The sequence below is a fragment of the Sylvia atricapilla genome, chromosome 28 (genome assembly GCF_009819655.1).
Source record: "Sylvia atricapilla isolate bSylAtr1 chromosome 28, bSylAtr1.pri, whole genome shotgun sequence".
In the NCBI taxonomy this organism is placed as follows: Eukaryota; Metazoa; Chordata; class Aves; order Passeriformes; family Sylviidae; genus Sylvia; species Sylvia atricapilla.
In genome coordinates this window covers 1,176,277-1,192,220 of record NC_089167.1, presented here as the reverse complement: position 1 = coordinate 1,192,220, position 15,944 = coordinate 1,176,277, and the positions used below count along the sequence as shown (strand labels likewise).

Genomic DNA, 15,944 nt, shown 5'->3' with positions numbered 1-15,944 from the left:
GTTGCACAAAGTCATCCTGGAGGTGGGGTGCTTTTTGGATTTTTTTTTAATTCTTTTTATCCTTTATTTCCTTTTTTTTTTTTTTTTGTCTTTTTTTTGTCATTTTTTCCTTTTTTTTGTCTTTTTTTCGCCTTTTTTTTCATCTTTTTTCCATCTTTTTTTCATTTTTTTTTTTTTTTTTTCATCTTTTTTTGTCTTTTTTTTTGTCCTTTTTTTTTTTTTTTGCTCTTTTTTTCAGGGTTTTTTTTTCCTATCCCTTCAGAAAAAGCAAAAAAACATTAAAAAAAAAACCAGCTGGGAAAAAAAACAAAAACCCACCCCCAAAAAGAAGCCAAAAGTGTGGGGAATCCTGGAGCTGCCTTCAGCCTCTGTTTTTTTAAAGGAGCCTCCTGGATCATCCCTCTCATTGGGGGGAGGTTTTATATTTTTATTATTTTTTAAGAAAAATCCTTCGTTTACATTTTTTTTTTGTGGATCTCAGTGTGTGTTTTTCAGGGTCAGGAATTTTTTGGCCTTATGCTGGGGAAAATATGAAAAAAGCCACAAAAATAATAATAATAATTAAAAAAAGGGGACTGAAAGTGCCCAACTCTCCCCACCATGAGCCAAGATTCCCACCCTGGGACAGCAAAATTCCTGTTGCTACAACGTGACACATCCCTCCAGGGGGTTGTTTGGTGGTTTTTTTAAAATTTTTTTACTGATTTCTACATTTTCCTGTACTGATTCTGTAAAATATTAAGAGCAAATGGAAGAATTTTTTGCACAACCCTCGGCCACTTTTGTACAATTTTTTTTTCCTTATTTAAAGGGTAGGACACGGAGTTTTTGATGTGATTTATGCCTCAGATCTTCCCTTTTTTTTTTTTCTTTTTGTCCTGATGATTTTTTTTATTTTTTTGTGGATATGAGAGATCTCTTGGAATATAAAATTTTTAATCCACTGTGTAAAAATTCCCTCAGTAGCCCAGGTGTGTTTTACAAGGGAGCAAAAATGAGAAGAGCTCCCAAACCTGATCTGTCAGAGGCCAAAAAAAACAAAAAGCCCTTTTTTATCCTACCTCTCGCCCAGCCTTTAAAAAAAAAAAAAAAAAAAAAAAAAAAAAAAACCTCACAAAAATGGAAAAAAAAAAGAAAAGCTTTTTTAAAAAAAAAAAAAAAAAGAAAAAAAATGAAAGAAACTGAGCTGCTCGTGTGCTGTGTTTTGTCATGTGGTGGCACAGGTGGTGGGTGTGAGAAGGGCGGGTGGAGCTAGTGGGATTTGTGGGGGAAAAGGCGAAATTTGGGGGTAAAAAGGCGAAATTTGGGGGCGAAAAGGCGAAATTTGGGGGTGAAAAGGGGCAATTGGGGCATTCTCGCCGCGGGGGCTGATGGGAGTTGTAGTCCGAGCGCCGCGTGGTGTCGGGCACTTCCGGGTACTACAGCTCCCAGCAGCCCTCGCGGCGCGTCACGTGGTGCCGACGGACCAATAGGAGCGCGCCGCTGGCGGAAGTGGCGCCCCCCTCACGGCGCTGCCGGCGGCGGTAACGGAGCGCGGGTACCGGGGAGGGCCCGGCGGCGGAGGTGACGTCACGGGCCGCGGGGGATGCTGGGAAACCCCGGGAGCCGGCGGTGAGGGGCGGGGGTGAGACCCCCGGGTTTGGTCCGTGAGGGGAGAGACCCCCGGGCTTGGCCGTGAGGGGGACATGGGGACCTCGAGAGGGACGAGGATGGGGCTTGGTGAGGCTCAGGCTGGCGACAAAGGGCTCGTGGGGACCGCAGGGGGACAGGAGAGTGACACCAGGTGAGGGTCGCGCTGTGAACAAGTGGCAGGACACGAGGGGAAGGGCTCAGGCTGTGCCGAGGGGTTTGGGGTGGGTTTGGGGAAATCCCTTTATGGAAGGAGTTGTCCTGCTCAGGGCAGTGGCAGAGTCCCCATCCCCGGGGGGGTTTATCAGTGGATGTGACACTTGGGGACGTGGTCAGTGGTGGCCGTGCTGGACCTGGTGATCCTGGAGCTCCTGTCCCCGCAAAATGTCCCCAAGTGTTGGGATAGGCACTGGCAGGGTGGCACAGAGACAGACAGTGGCCGCTGGGGTGGCACAGGGATTATCAGGGTGACATCAGGACGGACAAGGTGGCACAGGGACAGGCAGGGACTATCAGGGTGGCACAGTCAGGGTGGTATAAGGACTCTCAGGGTGACTACTGGGGTGGCACTGGGACTGTCAGGGTGAGCATTGGGGTGGCACAACCTCTGTGGGTGACCACTGGGATGATACTGGGACTCTCAGGGTGAGCACTGGGGTGGCACAGGGACTCTCAGGGCGACCACTGGGGTGGCACAGCCTCTCAGGATGACACAGGGCCTGCCAGGGCGAGCACTGGGGTGGCAAAGTGACCAGAAAGGTGGCACAGGGTCTCTCAGGGTGAGCACTGGGGTGGCACAGGGACTGTCAGGATGACACAGGGACTGTCAGGGTGATGGCTGGAGTGGCACAGCCTCTATGGGTGACCCCTGGGGTGACACAGGGACTCTCAGGGTGACCATGGGGGTGGCAGAGGAACCAGCTGAGGTGGCACTGGGACTCTCAGGGCGAGCACTGGGGTGACACAGGGACTGTCAGGATGACACAGGGACTGTCAGGATGACAGCTGGAGTGGCACAGCCTCTATGGGTGACCACTGGGGTGGCACAGGGACTCTCAGGGTGACCACTGGGGTGGCACAGAGATCATATGGAGTGGCAGAGGGACTGCTGGAGTGGCACAGGGACTCTCAGGGTGACTATTGGGGTGGGACTGGAACTCTCAGTGACCCCTGGGGTGACACAGGGACTGTCAGGATGACGGCTGGAGTGCCACAGCCTATATGGGTGACACAGGGACTCTCAGGGTGACCATGGGGGTGGCAGATGAGGTGACACTGGGACTCTCAGGGTGATCACTGGGGTGGCACTGGGACTCTCGGTGACCCCTGGGGTGACCCAGGGACTCTCAGGGTGACCCCTGGCGTGCCACAACCCATCAGCCTCCCCCGCATAACCACCCTGTCCCTCCCCAGCGCCATGGATCCGGGCAGACCCAAAGCCCCGTCGTTCCTGTCAGACCTGGGCAAGGCCACTCTGCGCGGCATCCGCAAGTGCCCGGGCTGCGGCACCTACAACGGCACCCGCGGCCTCAGCTGCAAGAACAAGACGTGCGGCGCCGTGTTCCGCTCCGCCTCCCGCCGCCCGCCGGGCGCCGACGCCGTGCGCGTCCTCACCGGCTCCCGCAGCCACCTCTACTCCGTCCGCCAGCGCCACTCCCGCTGCTTCGTGGAGCTGGGACTGCCGCCCGGCGCCCTGCAGAGCCCCGAGGGCGCCTTGGTGGCCCAGCTGAGCTCCGGGCGGTGCCACGCTCCCGCCTGCTCCAAAGCGGCGGCCGACCGGCAGTGTCAGCACGTCAAACTGGCTCTGGGCTGCCAGGCCGAGGCCACGCCGCTGCCGCTCAAAAGCTCGGTGCTCGGGGCCGTGCAGGCGCCCGCCGAGGCCAAGCAGAGCCTGTGGGAGCTGGCCACGGAGCCCACGGGGCCGCTGGTGCAGAGGGTCACCAAGAGCGTGTTGGTGGTCAAGTGTAAAGCCAGCCAGAGGCACAGCTTGGGTTATCTGCACGCCAGCTTCGGGCAGAGACGGTTCTGGTGCGCCTGCCGAGCGGCCCGGCACGGCCAGGCCAAGGGGGAGGAGGAGGAGGAGGATGGGGAGGAGGATGAGGATGGGGAGGAAGAGTCGCCTCCTGCGCGCTGCATCCACTTCCTGGCCTGTATCTGCGCCTTCGCCAGCGACGAGAGCCTGGCCCAGGAGTTCTCCGAGTTCCTCGCCTCGGACGCCGGTGGTGGGAATGGGCAGGGGGTTTGGGGGCTGCTTCGGGGTTTGGGGGCTGCTTCAGGCCTTGGGGGCACCCCAGACTCCTGGCTGGGCTCTCCCAGCAGCCGTCCCGTGGGTGCCCAGCACCTGGGGGTGGTGTCCTGCCGGGAGAGCAGAGCTCTGTGGGGAGCTGTTCCCTCTGGGTGCTGCCCCCACGGCTCCTGCCGGTGTGTGGGGGCAGAGAGGGGGCTCCAGGGGGCTGATCCTATTGGGGTGGGGTCCTTTCCCAGGGCTGGAAACTCTGAGCCCCTTCCAGAGCAGCCTCTGGGGCTCATTGGCCCTAAACACCTCCCACAGCAGGAATATCTGGGGTTCATTCCCCTAAACCCACAGCAGGAATATCTGGGGTTCATTCCCCTAAACCCACAGCAGGAATATCTGGGGTTCATTCCACTGTAAACCCACAGCAGGAATATTTGGGGTTCATTCCCCTAAACCTCTCCCACAGCAGGAATATCTGGGGTTCATTTCCCCTAAACCCACAACAGGAATATTTGGGGTTCATGCCCCTAAACCTACAGCAGGAATATCTGGGGTTCATCTTCCTGTGACCCCACAGCAGGAATATTTGGGGTTTATCCCCCTAAACCCCTCCCACAGCAGGAATATCTGGGGTTCATTTCTCCTAAACCCACAGCAGGAATATTTGGGGTTCATTCCTGTGACCCCACAGCAGGAATATCGGGTTCATTCCCCTGTAAACCCACAACAGGAATATTTGGGGTTCGTTTCTCCTAAACTCACAGCAGGAATATTTGGGGTTCATCCCCCTAAACCCCTCTCACAGCAGCCTTCCCACCATTCAGGGCATTCTGCACCCCAAAAACTGCACCCCACTAACCCCTTCAGAGGGCACAGTGAGGATGGGATAAACCCTCCCTGTCCCCTTTAAAGGATCCTCCTGGCAGGGTGGGGATCCTTGGGGACATTTGGGGTGCTCAGTGTGTCCCTGTGTGTCCCTGGGGATGGTTTCAGGGTGTCCCTGGCTGTCCCCAGGTCTGAAGGGGACGGTGACCCCACAGCTGCTGCGTGGCCCCGGGGGCACACCACGGGCTCGGGGGGTGGCCACAGCCAGGGCCAAGAGGAGGAGGAAGGACGTGGGGCCAGGTGAGTGTCCTGGGGAGGGCTCTGGGGGGGTCACAGCCAGCTGTTGGAACATCTGGAGCAGCTCCAGGTGTTGGGCCATGGGGTGGGTGAGAGCTGAAATCCCCCCCTGAGGTTAGGTCCAGCTGTTGGAGCCTCTGGAGCAGCTCCATGGGGTCAGATCCGGCTGTGGGGTCACTAGTGATGGTGTGGGGGGTCACTGGGGGTTCTGTGGGGTCACTGGTGGTGTGGGGTCACTGAAGGTATTTTGGGGTCACTGGTCGTGCTGTGGGGTCACTGGTGATGGTCTGGGGTCACTGATGGTATTTTGGGGTCACTGGGGGTGCTGTGTGGGGTCACTGATGGTATTTTGGGGTCACTGATGGTACTCTGGGGTCACTGGCAGTGCTCTGGGGTCACTGGTGGTGGCATAGGGGGTCACTGGTGGTGCTGTGTGGGGTCACTGATGGTATTCTGGGGTCACTGATGGTACTCTGGGGTCACTGGTGCCGTGGGGTCACTGATGGTATTTTGGGGTCACTGGGGGTGCTCTGGGGTCACTGGAGGTGCTGTGGGGTCACTGGTGCCGTGGGGTCACTGATGGTATTTTGGGGTCACTGGGGGTGCTCTGGGGGGTCACTGGGGGTGCTCTGGGGTCACTGGGGGTGCTCTGGGGTCACTGATGATGCTCTGGGGTCACTGGGGGTGCTGTGGGGTCACCGGGGGTGCTGTGGGGGCCCGGGCCCCGAGCAGGGAGGTGACAGGACCTGCCTGGGGGTGACAGTCCCTCCCTCAGGGCCGCAGCTGCCCGGGCCCCTCCTGGCCCCAGAGCCAGCCCTGCCCGGCCCCAGGAGGAGCAGCCTGAGGAAACCTCCCGGTGCCTCCTCCTCATCCTCATCCTCCTCCTCCTCCTCCTCGCTGAAGAGACACGGTGAGTGAGCCTGGGGCACTGCCAGCGCTGGGTTTGCAGGATGGATGTGGGATGTGGGAGGGAATTCCTGCCTGGGAGTGGGGGGAGAGGCTGGGCTGGGATTCCCAGAGGAGCTGGGGCTGCCCCTGGATCCCTGGGAATGCCCAAGGGAGAAGGGAAAGGCTCCAGGGACAGCTCAGAGCTCCTTCCAGGGCCTAAAGGGGCTCTAGGACACAGAGAGAGGGACTGGGGACAAGGGACAGAGGGACAGGCCACAGGGAACGGCTTCAAACTGGGAAAGGGGAGATTTAAACGGGATTTTGGGAGGGAATTCCTGCCTGGGAGGGGGGGGAGAGGCTGGGCTGGAATTCCCAGAGGAGCTGGGGCTGTCCCCAGGTGTCAGATGAGTCCCAGGTGTCCCTGTTTTGGGACAGGGTGACATCCCAGTGTCCCTCCCTGTCCCCTGCAGGCTGTCCCCCGGCGCTGGATGAGTCCCAGGTGTCCCTGTCCTTCCAGGAGTGGCTGGGCAGTGTCACAGAGCGCATCCACCAGACCATGCACTACCAGTTTGAGGGTGAGTGACCTTCCAGGACGTGGACTTTCCCCTGGGAAGTTTTACTGGGATTGCTCCAGGTCACATCGAGGGCACAGGGAGGGATTTTGTCCCTCTGTCCCACTCAGGTGAGACCCCACCTGCAGCTCGGGGGTCCCAGACTCCAGAGGAGGCCACGGAGCTGCTGCAGGGGCTGGAGAACCTCTGGGGCCAGGCTGGTTCCCAGTGGGGCTGGGGGAAAAAATGGGGCTGTGAGGCTCTAAATGGGGTTGAGGAGGGGAAACGGGGCTGGGGACACATTTTGGGGATTCAGGAATGGAGCATCTCCTCACCATCCCACCACCAATTGTCACCACCTCCTCCCAGTGACCAGAAAACGTCCCCCCAAAACAGCCCCAGGGAGGGGACAGCCACCAAATCCCAGACATTCCCCTGGGAATTCAGCCCTAGGGACGCTTCAGGGTGGGAATTTGGGACCTCCTGACCCCTCTGTGCCCTCCCAGGCCACCCAGAGCCCCTGGTTTTCCACATCCCCCAGTCCTTTTTCGAGGCTCTGCAGCAGAGGATCTCCAGCGGCAGCGGCAAGAAGAGGCTCCCCAACTCCACCACGGGTGAGGGAAAAGGGGCAAAAACATGGAAAAACCACGAGAAAACCCCACTGAGAGATGAGGTTTGGGAGTTTTGGTGGTATGGAGAGGATTCTGAGCTGCCCAGAGGGTATTTCTTGGGTTTTTCTTGAGGTTTTCTTGGTTTTTTATTTTCTTGGGTTTTTCCTTGGGTTTTTTTTCATGGGTTTTTCTTGAGGTTTTTCTTGAGGTTTTCTTGAGGTTTTCTTGAGGTTTTCTTGGGTTTTTTTCTTGGATTTTCCTTGGGTTGTTTCTTGGGGTTTTTTGGGGGGGTTTTCTTGGCTTTTTCCTTGGATTTTTCCTTGGGTTTTTCCTTGCAAGGAAAGGGGTGAAGGTGAGGGAAAAGAGGGAGGGAAAAAAAGGGTGAAGGAAGGGAAAAAGAGACAGAAAGGAATGAAAGCAACGAAGGGGAAAAGAGACAAAAAAAAAAAAAAAAGAGGGAAAAATTACAGAAAGGAGAGGAAAAATAAAAGAGGGGAACAGAGGGATGATAAAACCAAGAGGGGTGATAACAAAGAGGGGAAATCAGCAGGACTGAAGCCTCTCCCCACCTCTCCCACAGCTTTTGTGCGCAGGGACGCGCTGCCCCTGGGCACCTTCTCCAAGTACACTTGGCACATCACCAACGTCCTGCAGGTGAAGCAGATCTTCGACACGCCCCAGGTAAAGCCTGGAAAAACCCAACCGAAGGTTTTGCAGCCCCGAGGGGCCGGGTGTGAGCTGTGCCCGGCCCTGCAGGTGCCGCTGGAGATCACCAGGAGCTTCGTGCAGAACAGGGACGGCTCCTACGAGCCTTTCCGCAGCCCCCGGGTGGAGGTGGAGAGCCTGGCCGAGGGGCTGGGCCCGCACGACAGACAGCCCCCGCTGCGGCCCCTGGAGCTGCAGACCTTCCTCAAAGTCGGTGAGGCTCTGGGGGGCTCAGGGGGACCCCAAAACCCACCGCGAGGGGCAGGGTGGGACCCCAAAACCCAGCTGGGAAGGGATCCCAAAACAGCCCCTGCTGCGGCCCCTGGAGCTGCAGATCTTCCTCAAAGTCGGGGGAGAGGCACGGGGAGACCCCAAAACCCACCGGGAGGGGTACAGGGGAACCCCAAAACTCAGCTGGGAAGAGAGGGGTGGGACCCCAAAACAGCCCCCAGGAAGGGCAAGGTGCGACCCTAAAACTGCCTCCAGAAGGGGCAGGGTGGGACCCTAAAACCCACTTCTGAGGAGCAGGGTGGGACCCCAAAACAGCCCCCAGGAGGGGCAGGGTGGGACCCCAAAACAGCCCCCAGGAGGGGCAGGGTGGGACCCCAAAACAGCCCCCAGGAGGGGCAGGGTGGGACCCCAAAACTCACCTGGGAGGTCCCAACTCTCCATAGGACTGGGGGGACACAAACACCCCTGGGGGCTCCAGGGGATGGGAAAAGGGGGTTCAGGGGTTGGGGGGCTTCAAGGGAAGGGGGTCCCAGAGGTGGGGGGTCTGAACACCCCTGGGGGGCTCATCAGGGTGGGAAAAGGGGGGTTCAGGGCCTAGAGGGGCTTCAGGGAAGGGAAGAAAAGGGGGGTCCCAAAGGATGGGGGGACACAAACACCTCTGGGGGCTCCAGGGGATGGGAAAAGGGGGTTCAGGGGTTTGGGGGGGCTTCAAGGGAAGGGGATCTCAGAGGTGGGGAGAGGCTCCAAAGGATAGGAAAAGAGCGATTCCAACCCTGGGGGCTCTGAGAGAGGAGGAAAGGACAAGTCCCAAAGGGTCGGGGGGCTTCAAGGGATGGGGACAGGGGAGTTTCTACAGGACTGGGGGGACACAAACACCTCTGGGGGCTCCAGGGGATGGAAAAGGGGGTTCAGGGGTTTGGGGGGGCTTCAAGGGAAGGGGATCTCAGAGGTGGGGAGAGGCTCCAAAGGATGGGAAAAGAGCGATTCCAACCCTGAGGGCTCTGAGAGAGGAGGAAAGGACAAGTCCCAAGGGGTCGGGGGGCTTCCAGGATGGGAAGAGGGGGTCCCCTCGGGGCAGGACCCCGCAGCAGCCACGCCACCGTGTCCCCCCCGTGTCCCCAGGACACACGTCCCCCACGCAGAAGGAGCCGACGCCGTTCACCATCGAGTGGATCCCCGACATCCTGCCCCGCTCCCGCCTGGGAGAGCTGCGCCTCAAATTCCAGTACGGCCACCACGGGGGACCCCCCCGGCAGCCCCCCCCGGGCCGCGGGACCCCCTCCTCAGAGCCCCCCCTGGGCGCCATCGCCTTCCCATGAGCCCCCCACCCAAAAAGGGAGAGCGGCTTCGGGGTGGGGGGCACGGCTGGGAGCACCCCCCAATAAACGGCAGCTGCCCCACGGTGTGCTGAGAGTCTGAGGGGGAAAGGGAGAGACACCCCCAAAAATGGGGAGGGGGCAGCTGGGGGACCCCCAAAATGGGGGTGGAAAGGAGGGAGACCTGAGAGACCCCCAAAATGGTGAGGGGGGAAGGTTGGAGACCCCCAAAATGGGGGGAGAAGGGAGCTGGGAGACCCCCAAAATGGGGGGAGAAGGGAACTGGGGGACCCCCAAAATGGGGAAGAAAAGGAGGGACACCTGGGAGATCCCCGGAATGGGAGGGGGGAAGGTTGGAGACCCCCAAAATGGGGGAAGAAGGGAGGTGGGAGATCCCCAAAGGGGAGAGGGGAAACCTGGGAGACCCCCCAGAATGGGGGCGAAAGGAGGGACCCATGGGAGACCCCCAAAATGGGGGGGGGAGGGAAGGTGGGAACACTTGGGAGACCCCCAAAATGGGGGATGTTGAGGGGGACACCTGGGAGACCCCCAAAATGAAGGGGGGGAGAAACAGGGGGCATCCAGGAGACCCCCAAAATGAGGGGGGGAGAAAAGAGAGGGCGCCCGGCAGCCCCCCGAGAATGGGGGTACACGGGGGGAAGAAAGGGGGGGACACCCCCAGACCCTCCCAGACCCCCCTGGAGGTACTGGGGGATGCCCAGTAAAGACCCCCAGTAGGCACCAGCAGCTCCCAGTTGCTCCCAGTAAGCATTCAGCCCACACCCAGTTGCCTTCAAGTGCCCCCAGTGTTCCCAGTGGCCCCATTTCCTCCCAGTACCCCCCAGTATCCCCCAGTATCCCCCAGTATCCCCCCAGTATCCCCCAGTATCCCCAGTATCCCCCCAGTATCCCCCCAGTACCCCCCAGTATCCCCCAGTTTCCCCCAGTATCCGCCCCGGGACCTCCAGCCGCCAGGGGGCGCTGTAGCCCCGCCTCGAGCCAAGATGGCGGCGGCCGCGCGCGCGCTGCGGGTGAGGGGAGCCCGGGAATGGGGACAAACACCGGGAATGGGGACAAACACCGGGAGTGGGGGACACTGGGGACACCGGGGGCTCCAGAGAGGGTGGCGGCACGGGCCGCTGAGGGGGACACTGGGACATTGGGGACACTGGGGATGGGGACACTGGGGACATAGTGGCACTGGGGATGGGGACACTGGGGATGGGACTTCGGGGATGGGGACACTGGGGACACGGGATACTGGAGGTGCTGGGGCTGGGGACACTGGGGATGGAGACACTGGGAATACTGGAGGTATTGGGGACACTGGGGATGGGGACTTTGGGGATGGGGACACTGGGGACACGGGATACTGGAGGTGCTGGGGATGGGGACACTGGGGACACCGGGGATGGGCACACTGAGCGTGGGGGGCTCTGGATAAGAGGGACAAGGGCTGTGCTGACGCTGGGGACAGGGACACTGGCTGTGGGGACACACCAGCGCTGTCCCCACTCCGGGGACACGGGCACTGCCCCGCGGGGCTCCTGGGGACACACTGGCTGTTGTCGGGGACACGGGGCCGGGGATGTCCCCCTGCCAGGCTGTCCCCAGCCCTGTCCCCTCTCCAGGTCCTTCCCTGTGCCCTCCATGTCCCCAGCGCCACCCGGCAGCTCCACACCACCCCTGCCTGCCTCAAGGTGAGTCTCTGGGGACACCGCGGCTGTGTCCCCGTGTCCCCGCCCCGCGGTGTCCCCTGCCCCGCGGTGTCCCCGTGTCCCCTGCCCCGTGGTGTTCCCTGTCCCGTGGCTGTGTCCCCGCGGTGTCCCCGTGTCCCCGTGGTGTCCCCCTGCCCCGTGGTGTCCCCGTGTCCCCATCCTCGTGGTGTCCCCGCGGTGTCCCCTGCCCCGCGGTGTCCCCGTGTCCCCCGCCCCGTGGCTGTGTCCCCGCGCTGTCCCCTGACCCCGCTGTCCCCACAGACGCGGGCGGCGCGGGTGCGTGCGGGCAAGGGTGACAAGATGGTGACCTACGAGCAGGCACATCCCCCGCACTACATCGGCCACCGCAAGGGCTGGCTGTCCCTGCACACCGGTGGGTGACACGGGGACACGGGGGACCCCTGCGGGCGGGGATGGGGACAGGGGGGACATGAGGGCGCCGTGGTCACTGGGTGTTGTGGGGACAGGGATGGGGACACAAGGGGACGGGTATGGGGACACAGAGGACAGGGGACACAGAGGACAGGGGGTGGGGACACAAGGGGGCAGGGATGGGGACACAGAGGACAGGGGGTGGGGACACAGAGGACAGGGGGTGGGGACACAAGGGGACAGGGATGGGGACACAGAGGACAGGGGGTGGGGACACAGAGGACAAGGATGGGGACAAGGGGGACATGAGGGCGCCGTGGTCACTGGGTGTTGTGGGGACAGGGATGGGGACACAGAGGACAGGGGATGGGGACACAAGGGGACGGGGATGGGGCATAAGGGGACTGGCATGGGGACAAGGGGACATGTGGGCACGATGGGCACAGTGACCGTGGTTCCCATGGGCATCCTGGGGACAGAGCACACAACTTCTGTGGTGCCACCTGGGCACCCAGTGCCATGGCCAGTGTCACCAGTGTCACCTCCTGTCCCTTTAGGGAACCTGCAGGGCGAGGCGGGTGCGGCACAGCGGGCACTCACTGGTGTCACCAATGCCACTATCACTGGTGCCACCACTGTCACTCCCTGTCCCCCCAGGGAACCTGTGTGGTGAGGCACAGCAAGCACTCACTGGTGTCACCAGTGTCACCTCATGTCCCCTTAGGGAACCTGTGCAGCAAGGCACAGCAGGCAGTGAATGATGTCACCAGTGTCACCAGTGCCACCCCATGTCCCCCCAGGGAACGTGTGTGGCGCAGCGCAGCAGGCAGTGACTGGTGTCACCAGTGTCCCCTGTCCCCACAGGGAACCTGCAGGGCGAGGCGGGCCCAGCGCAGTGGGCACTCACTGGTGTCACCAGTGTCACCAGTGTCACCAGTGTCCCCTGTCCCCACAGGGAACCTACAGGGCGAGGCGTAGCGGGCAGTGACTGATGTCACCAGTGTCACCAGTGTCCCCTATCCCTTTAGGGAACCTGCAGGGCGAGGTGGGCCCAGCACTCAGTGGTGTCACCAGTGTCACCAGTGTCCCCTATCCCTTTAGGGAACCTGCAGGACGAGGCGCAGCGGGCAGTGACTGATGTCACCAGTGTCACCAGTGTCACCAGTGTCCCTTATCCCTTTAGGGAACCTGCAGGGCGCGGTGTAGCGGGCAGTGACTGATGTCACCAGTGTCACCAGTGTCACCAGTGTCCCCTATCCCTTTAGGGAACCTGCAGGGCGAGGTGGGCCCAGCACAGTGGGCACTCAGTGGTGTCACCAGTGTCACCAGTGTCCCCTATCCCTTTAGGGAACCTGCAGGGCGCAGCACAGCGGGCAGTGACTGATGTCACCGGTGTCACCAGTGTCACCAGTGTCCCCTATCCCTTTAGGGAACCTGCAGGGCGAGGCGGGCCCAGCACAGTGGGCACTCAGTGGTGTCACCAGTGTCACCAGTGTCACCAGTGTCCCCTATCCCTTTAGGGAACCTGCAGGGCGAGGCGGGCGCGGCAAAGCGGGCAGTGACTGATGTCACCAGTGTCACCAATGTCACCAGTGTCCCCTGTATCTTTAGGGAACCTGCAGGGCGAGGTGGGCCCAGCACAGTGGGCACTCAGTGGTGTCACCAGTGTCACCAGTGTCCCCTATCCCTTTAGGGAACCTGCAGGGCGCGGTGTAGCAGGCAGTGACTGATGTCACCAGTGTCACCAGTGTCCCCTGTCCCCACAGGGAACCTGCAGGGCGCGGTGCAGCGGGCAGTGACTGATGTCACCAGTGTCACCAGTGTCACCAGTGTCACCAGTGTCCCCTGTCCCCACAGGGAACCTGCAGGGCGAGGCAGGCCCAGTGCAGCGGGCAGTGACTGATGTCACCAGTGTCACCAATGTCACCAGTGTCACCAGTGTCCCCTATATCTTTAGGGAACCTGCAGGACGCAGCGCAGCGGGCAGTGACTGATGTCACCAGTGTCACCAGTGTCACCAGTGTCCCCTATCCCTTTAGGGAACCTGCAGGGCGAGGTGTAGCGGGCAGTGACTGATGTCACCAGTGTCACCAGTGTCACCAGTGTCCCCTGTCCTCACAGGGAACCTGCAGGGCGCGGTGTAGCGGGCAGTGACTGATGTCACCAGTGTCACCAGTGTCACCGGTGTCCCCTATATCTTTAGGGAACCTGCAGGGCGCGGTGCAGCGGGCAGTGACTGATGTCACCAGTGTCACCAGTGTCCCCTGTATCTTTAGGGAACCTGCAGGGCGAGGCGGGCGCGGCGCAGCAGGCAGTGACTGGTGTCACCAGTGTCACCGGTGTCCCCTGTCCCCACAGGGAACCTGCAGGGCGAGGCGGGCGCGGCGCAGCGGGCAGTGACTGATGTCACCAGTGTCACCAGTGTCACCGGTGTCCCCTGTCCCCACAGGGAACCTGCAGGGCGAGGCGGGCGCGGCGCAGCGCGCTCTGGAGGACGCCTTCGTGCGGCGGTTCCTGTACGGCACCTTCCCGGGGCTCTTGGCCGATGAGGTGGTGCTGAAGCGGCGCGGGAACGTGCTGGTGCTGTGCGCGCTGCTGGGCCGCGCCCTGCCGCCGCACAAACTCTACTTCCTGCTGGGCTACGCCGAGACCCTGCTGCGACACCTCTACAAGTGTCCCGTGCGCCTGGAGCTGCAGACCGTGCCCGCCCGCCGGCCGTACAAGTGCCTCTAGGGCTGGGAATGGACCTGGGAGTGTCACAGGGAGTGTCCTGGAAATGTCCCTAAAGGAGCGCTCTGGGATGTGCCCTGTGTGCCCTACAAGTGCCTGTGGGGCCGGGAATAAACCTATAAACTTCTCACAGGGAGTGTCCTGGAAATGTCCCTAAAGGAGCGCTCTGGGATGTCCCTAAAGGAATGCTCTGGGATGTCCCTAAAGGAGAGCTCTGGGATGTCCCCTACTGTGCCCTACAAATACCTGTAGGGCCGGGAATAAACCTGGAAATGTCCTACAGGGAGTGTCCTGGGAATGTCCCTAAAGGAGCGCTCTGGGATGTCCCCTGTGTGCCCTACAAGTGCCTGTGGGGCCGGGAATAGACCTGGGAATGTCACTAAAGGAATGCTCTGGGATGTCCCCTACTGTGTCCTACAGGTGCCTTTAGGGCCAAGAATAAACCTATAAACTTCTCATAGGGAGTGTCCTGTAAATGTCCCTAAAGGAGAGCTGTGGGATGTCCCCTGTGTGCCCTACAAGTACCTGTAGGGCCGGGAATAAACCTGGAAATGTCCTACAGGGAGTGTCCTGGGAATGTCCCTAAAGGAGAGCTCTGGGATGTCCCCTGTGTGCCCTACAAGTACCTGTAGGGCCGGGAATAAACCTGGAAATGTCCCACAGGGAGTGTCCTGGGAATGTCCCTAAAGGAGAGCTCTGGGATGTCCCCTGTGTGCCCTACAAGTACCTGTAGGGCCGGGAATAAACCTGGGAATGTCACTAAAGGAATGCTCTGGGATGTCCCCTACTGTGTCCTACAAGTGCCTGTAGGGCTGGGAATAAACATATAAACTTCTCATAGGGAGTGTCCTGGAAATGTCCCTAAAGGAATGCTCTGGGATGTCCCCTGTGTGCCCTACAGGTGCCTGTAGGGACGGGAATAGACCTGGGAATGTCCGACAGGGAGTGTCCTGTAAATGTCCCTAAAGGAATGCTCTGGGATGTCCCCTGTGTGTCCTACAAGTACCTGTAGAGCCGGGAATAAACCTGGAAATGTCCCACAGGGAATGTCCCATAAATGTCCCTAAGGGAATACTCTGGGATGTCCCCTGTAGGTGCCTGTAGGGCCGGGAATAAACCCATAAACCTTTAACAGGGAACGCCCTATAAACGGCCCTAACAAATGCTCTGGGGTGTCCCCCCTGTGCCCGGCAAGCGCCTGTAGGGCCGGGAATGTCCCCCCACATGTCCCCACGCCGTCCTTGTGCCCCACATCCCGTCCCCGTGTCCCCAGCCCCTGTGACATTTGGGAGCCAAGCCCTGTCCCAGTGTGCCCAGTGTAGGATGTGACCCCAGACTGGGCGGGTTTGGGGACACCCAAGCCCAGCCCTGTGGTGGCCTCGTGTCCTGCACGTCCCTGTCACCAGCGTGTCACCAGCGTGTCACCTCCCGTGAGGCTTCACCCCAGTGACGTCCCTGTGACCCCCAGGTCTGTGTGGCCATGTCCTGTGTGGGACTCTGTGTCCCTGTCCCCCACATGGCCCTGTCCCCGCAGTGTCCTTGTGTCCCCGCAGTGTCCCTGTCCCCAGTGTCCCTGTCCCCACAGTGTCCCTGTGTCCCCACAGTGTCCCTGTCCCCACAGTGTCCTTGTGTCCCCAATGTCCCTGTCCCCAGTGTCCCTGTGCCCACAGTGTCCCTGTGTCCTCCACATCCTCATGCCCCGTGTGCTGTCCCCACAGTGTCCCCAACCGCTGTGAGTGACACTGGCCCATCCCAGTCCAACCAGTCCAGGCTGTGACAAAACCAGTTTAAATAAAAACGGGGGAGGGGCACAGGGGGGTGGGGGGCAGGGGGGC

General features: G+C 60.3%; 2 protein-coding genes across 2 annotated transcripts; both read left to right on the top strand.

The window, feature by feature from the left end:
- Window positions 1-1,460: 1,460 nt before the first annotated feature.
- On the top strand, window positions 1,461-9,313 carry C28H2orf42 (chromosome 28 C2orf42 homolog). Its single transcript, XM_066337192.1, has 9 exons — window positions 1,461-1,537; window positions 3,043-3,851; window positions 4,880-4,990; window positions 5,763-5,897; window positions 6,346-6,450; window positions 6,933-7,040; window positions 7,618-7,718; window positions 7,794-7,956; window positions 9,096-9,313. Exons 2-9 carry the CDS (start codon window positions 3,047-3,049, stop codon window positions 9,290-9,292), a joined length of 1,725 nt encoding a protein of 574 aa, XP_066193289.1. The 5' UTR covers window positions 1,461-1,537; window positions 3,043-3,046; the 3' UTR covers window positions 9,293-9,313.
- A 943-nt stretch (window positions 9,314-10,256) lies between these two features.
- MRPS24 (mitochondrial ribosomal protein S24) lies at window positions 10,257-14,239 on the top strand. Its single transcript, XM_066337299.1, has 4 exons — window positions 10,257-10,320; window positions 10,921-10,989; window positions 11,269-11,380; window positions 13,829-14,239. The coding sequence occupies exons 1-4, from the start codon at window positions 10,294-10,296 to the stop codon at window positions 14,110-14,112; spliced, it is 492 nt and encodes a 163-aa protein (XP_066193396.1). The 5' UTR covers window positions 10,257-10,293; the 3' UTR covers window positions 14,113-14,239.
- The last annotated feature ends 1,705 nt before the right edge of the window (window positions 14,240-15,944 follow it).

Coding starts and splice junctions, on each gene's coding strand:
- MRPS24 (XM_066337299.1), top strand. CDS start 10,294: ATGGCGGCGGCCGCGCGCGCGCTGCGG. Junction 10,990..11,268: donor CCACCCCTGCCTGCCTCAAG/GTGAGTCTCTGG, acceptor CTGTCCCCACAG/ACGCGGGCGGCGCGGGTGCG. Junction 11,381..13,828: donor CTGGCTGTCCCTGCACACCG/GTGGGTGACACG, acceptor CTGTCCCCACAG/GGAACCTGCAGGGCGAGGCG.
- C28H2orf42 (XM_066337192.1), top strand. CDS start 3,047: ATGGATCCGGGCAGACCCAAAGCCCCGTCGTTCCTGTCAGACCTGGGC. Junction 3,852..4,879: donor CCTCGCCTCGGACGCCGGTG/GTGGGAATGGGC, acceptor GGCTGTCCCCAG/GTCTGAAGGGGACGGTGACC. Junction 4,991..5,762: donor GAGGAAGGACGTGGGGCCAG/GTGAGTGTCCTG, acceptor TCCCTCCCTCAG/GGCCGCAGCTGCCCGGGCCC.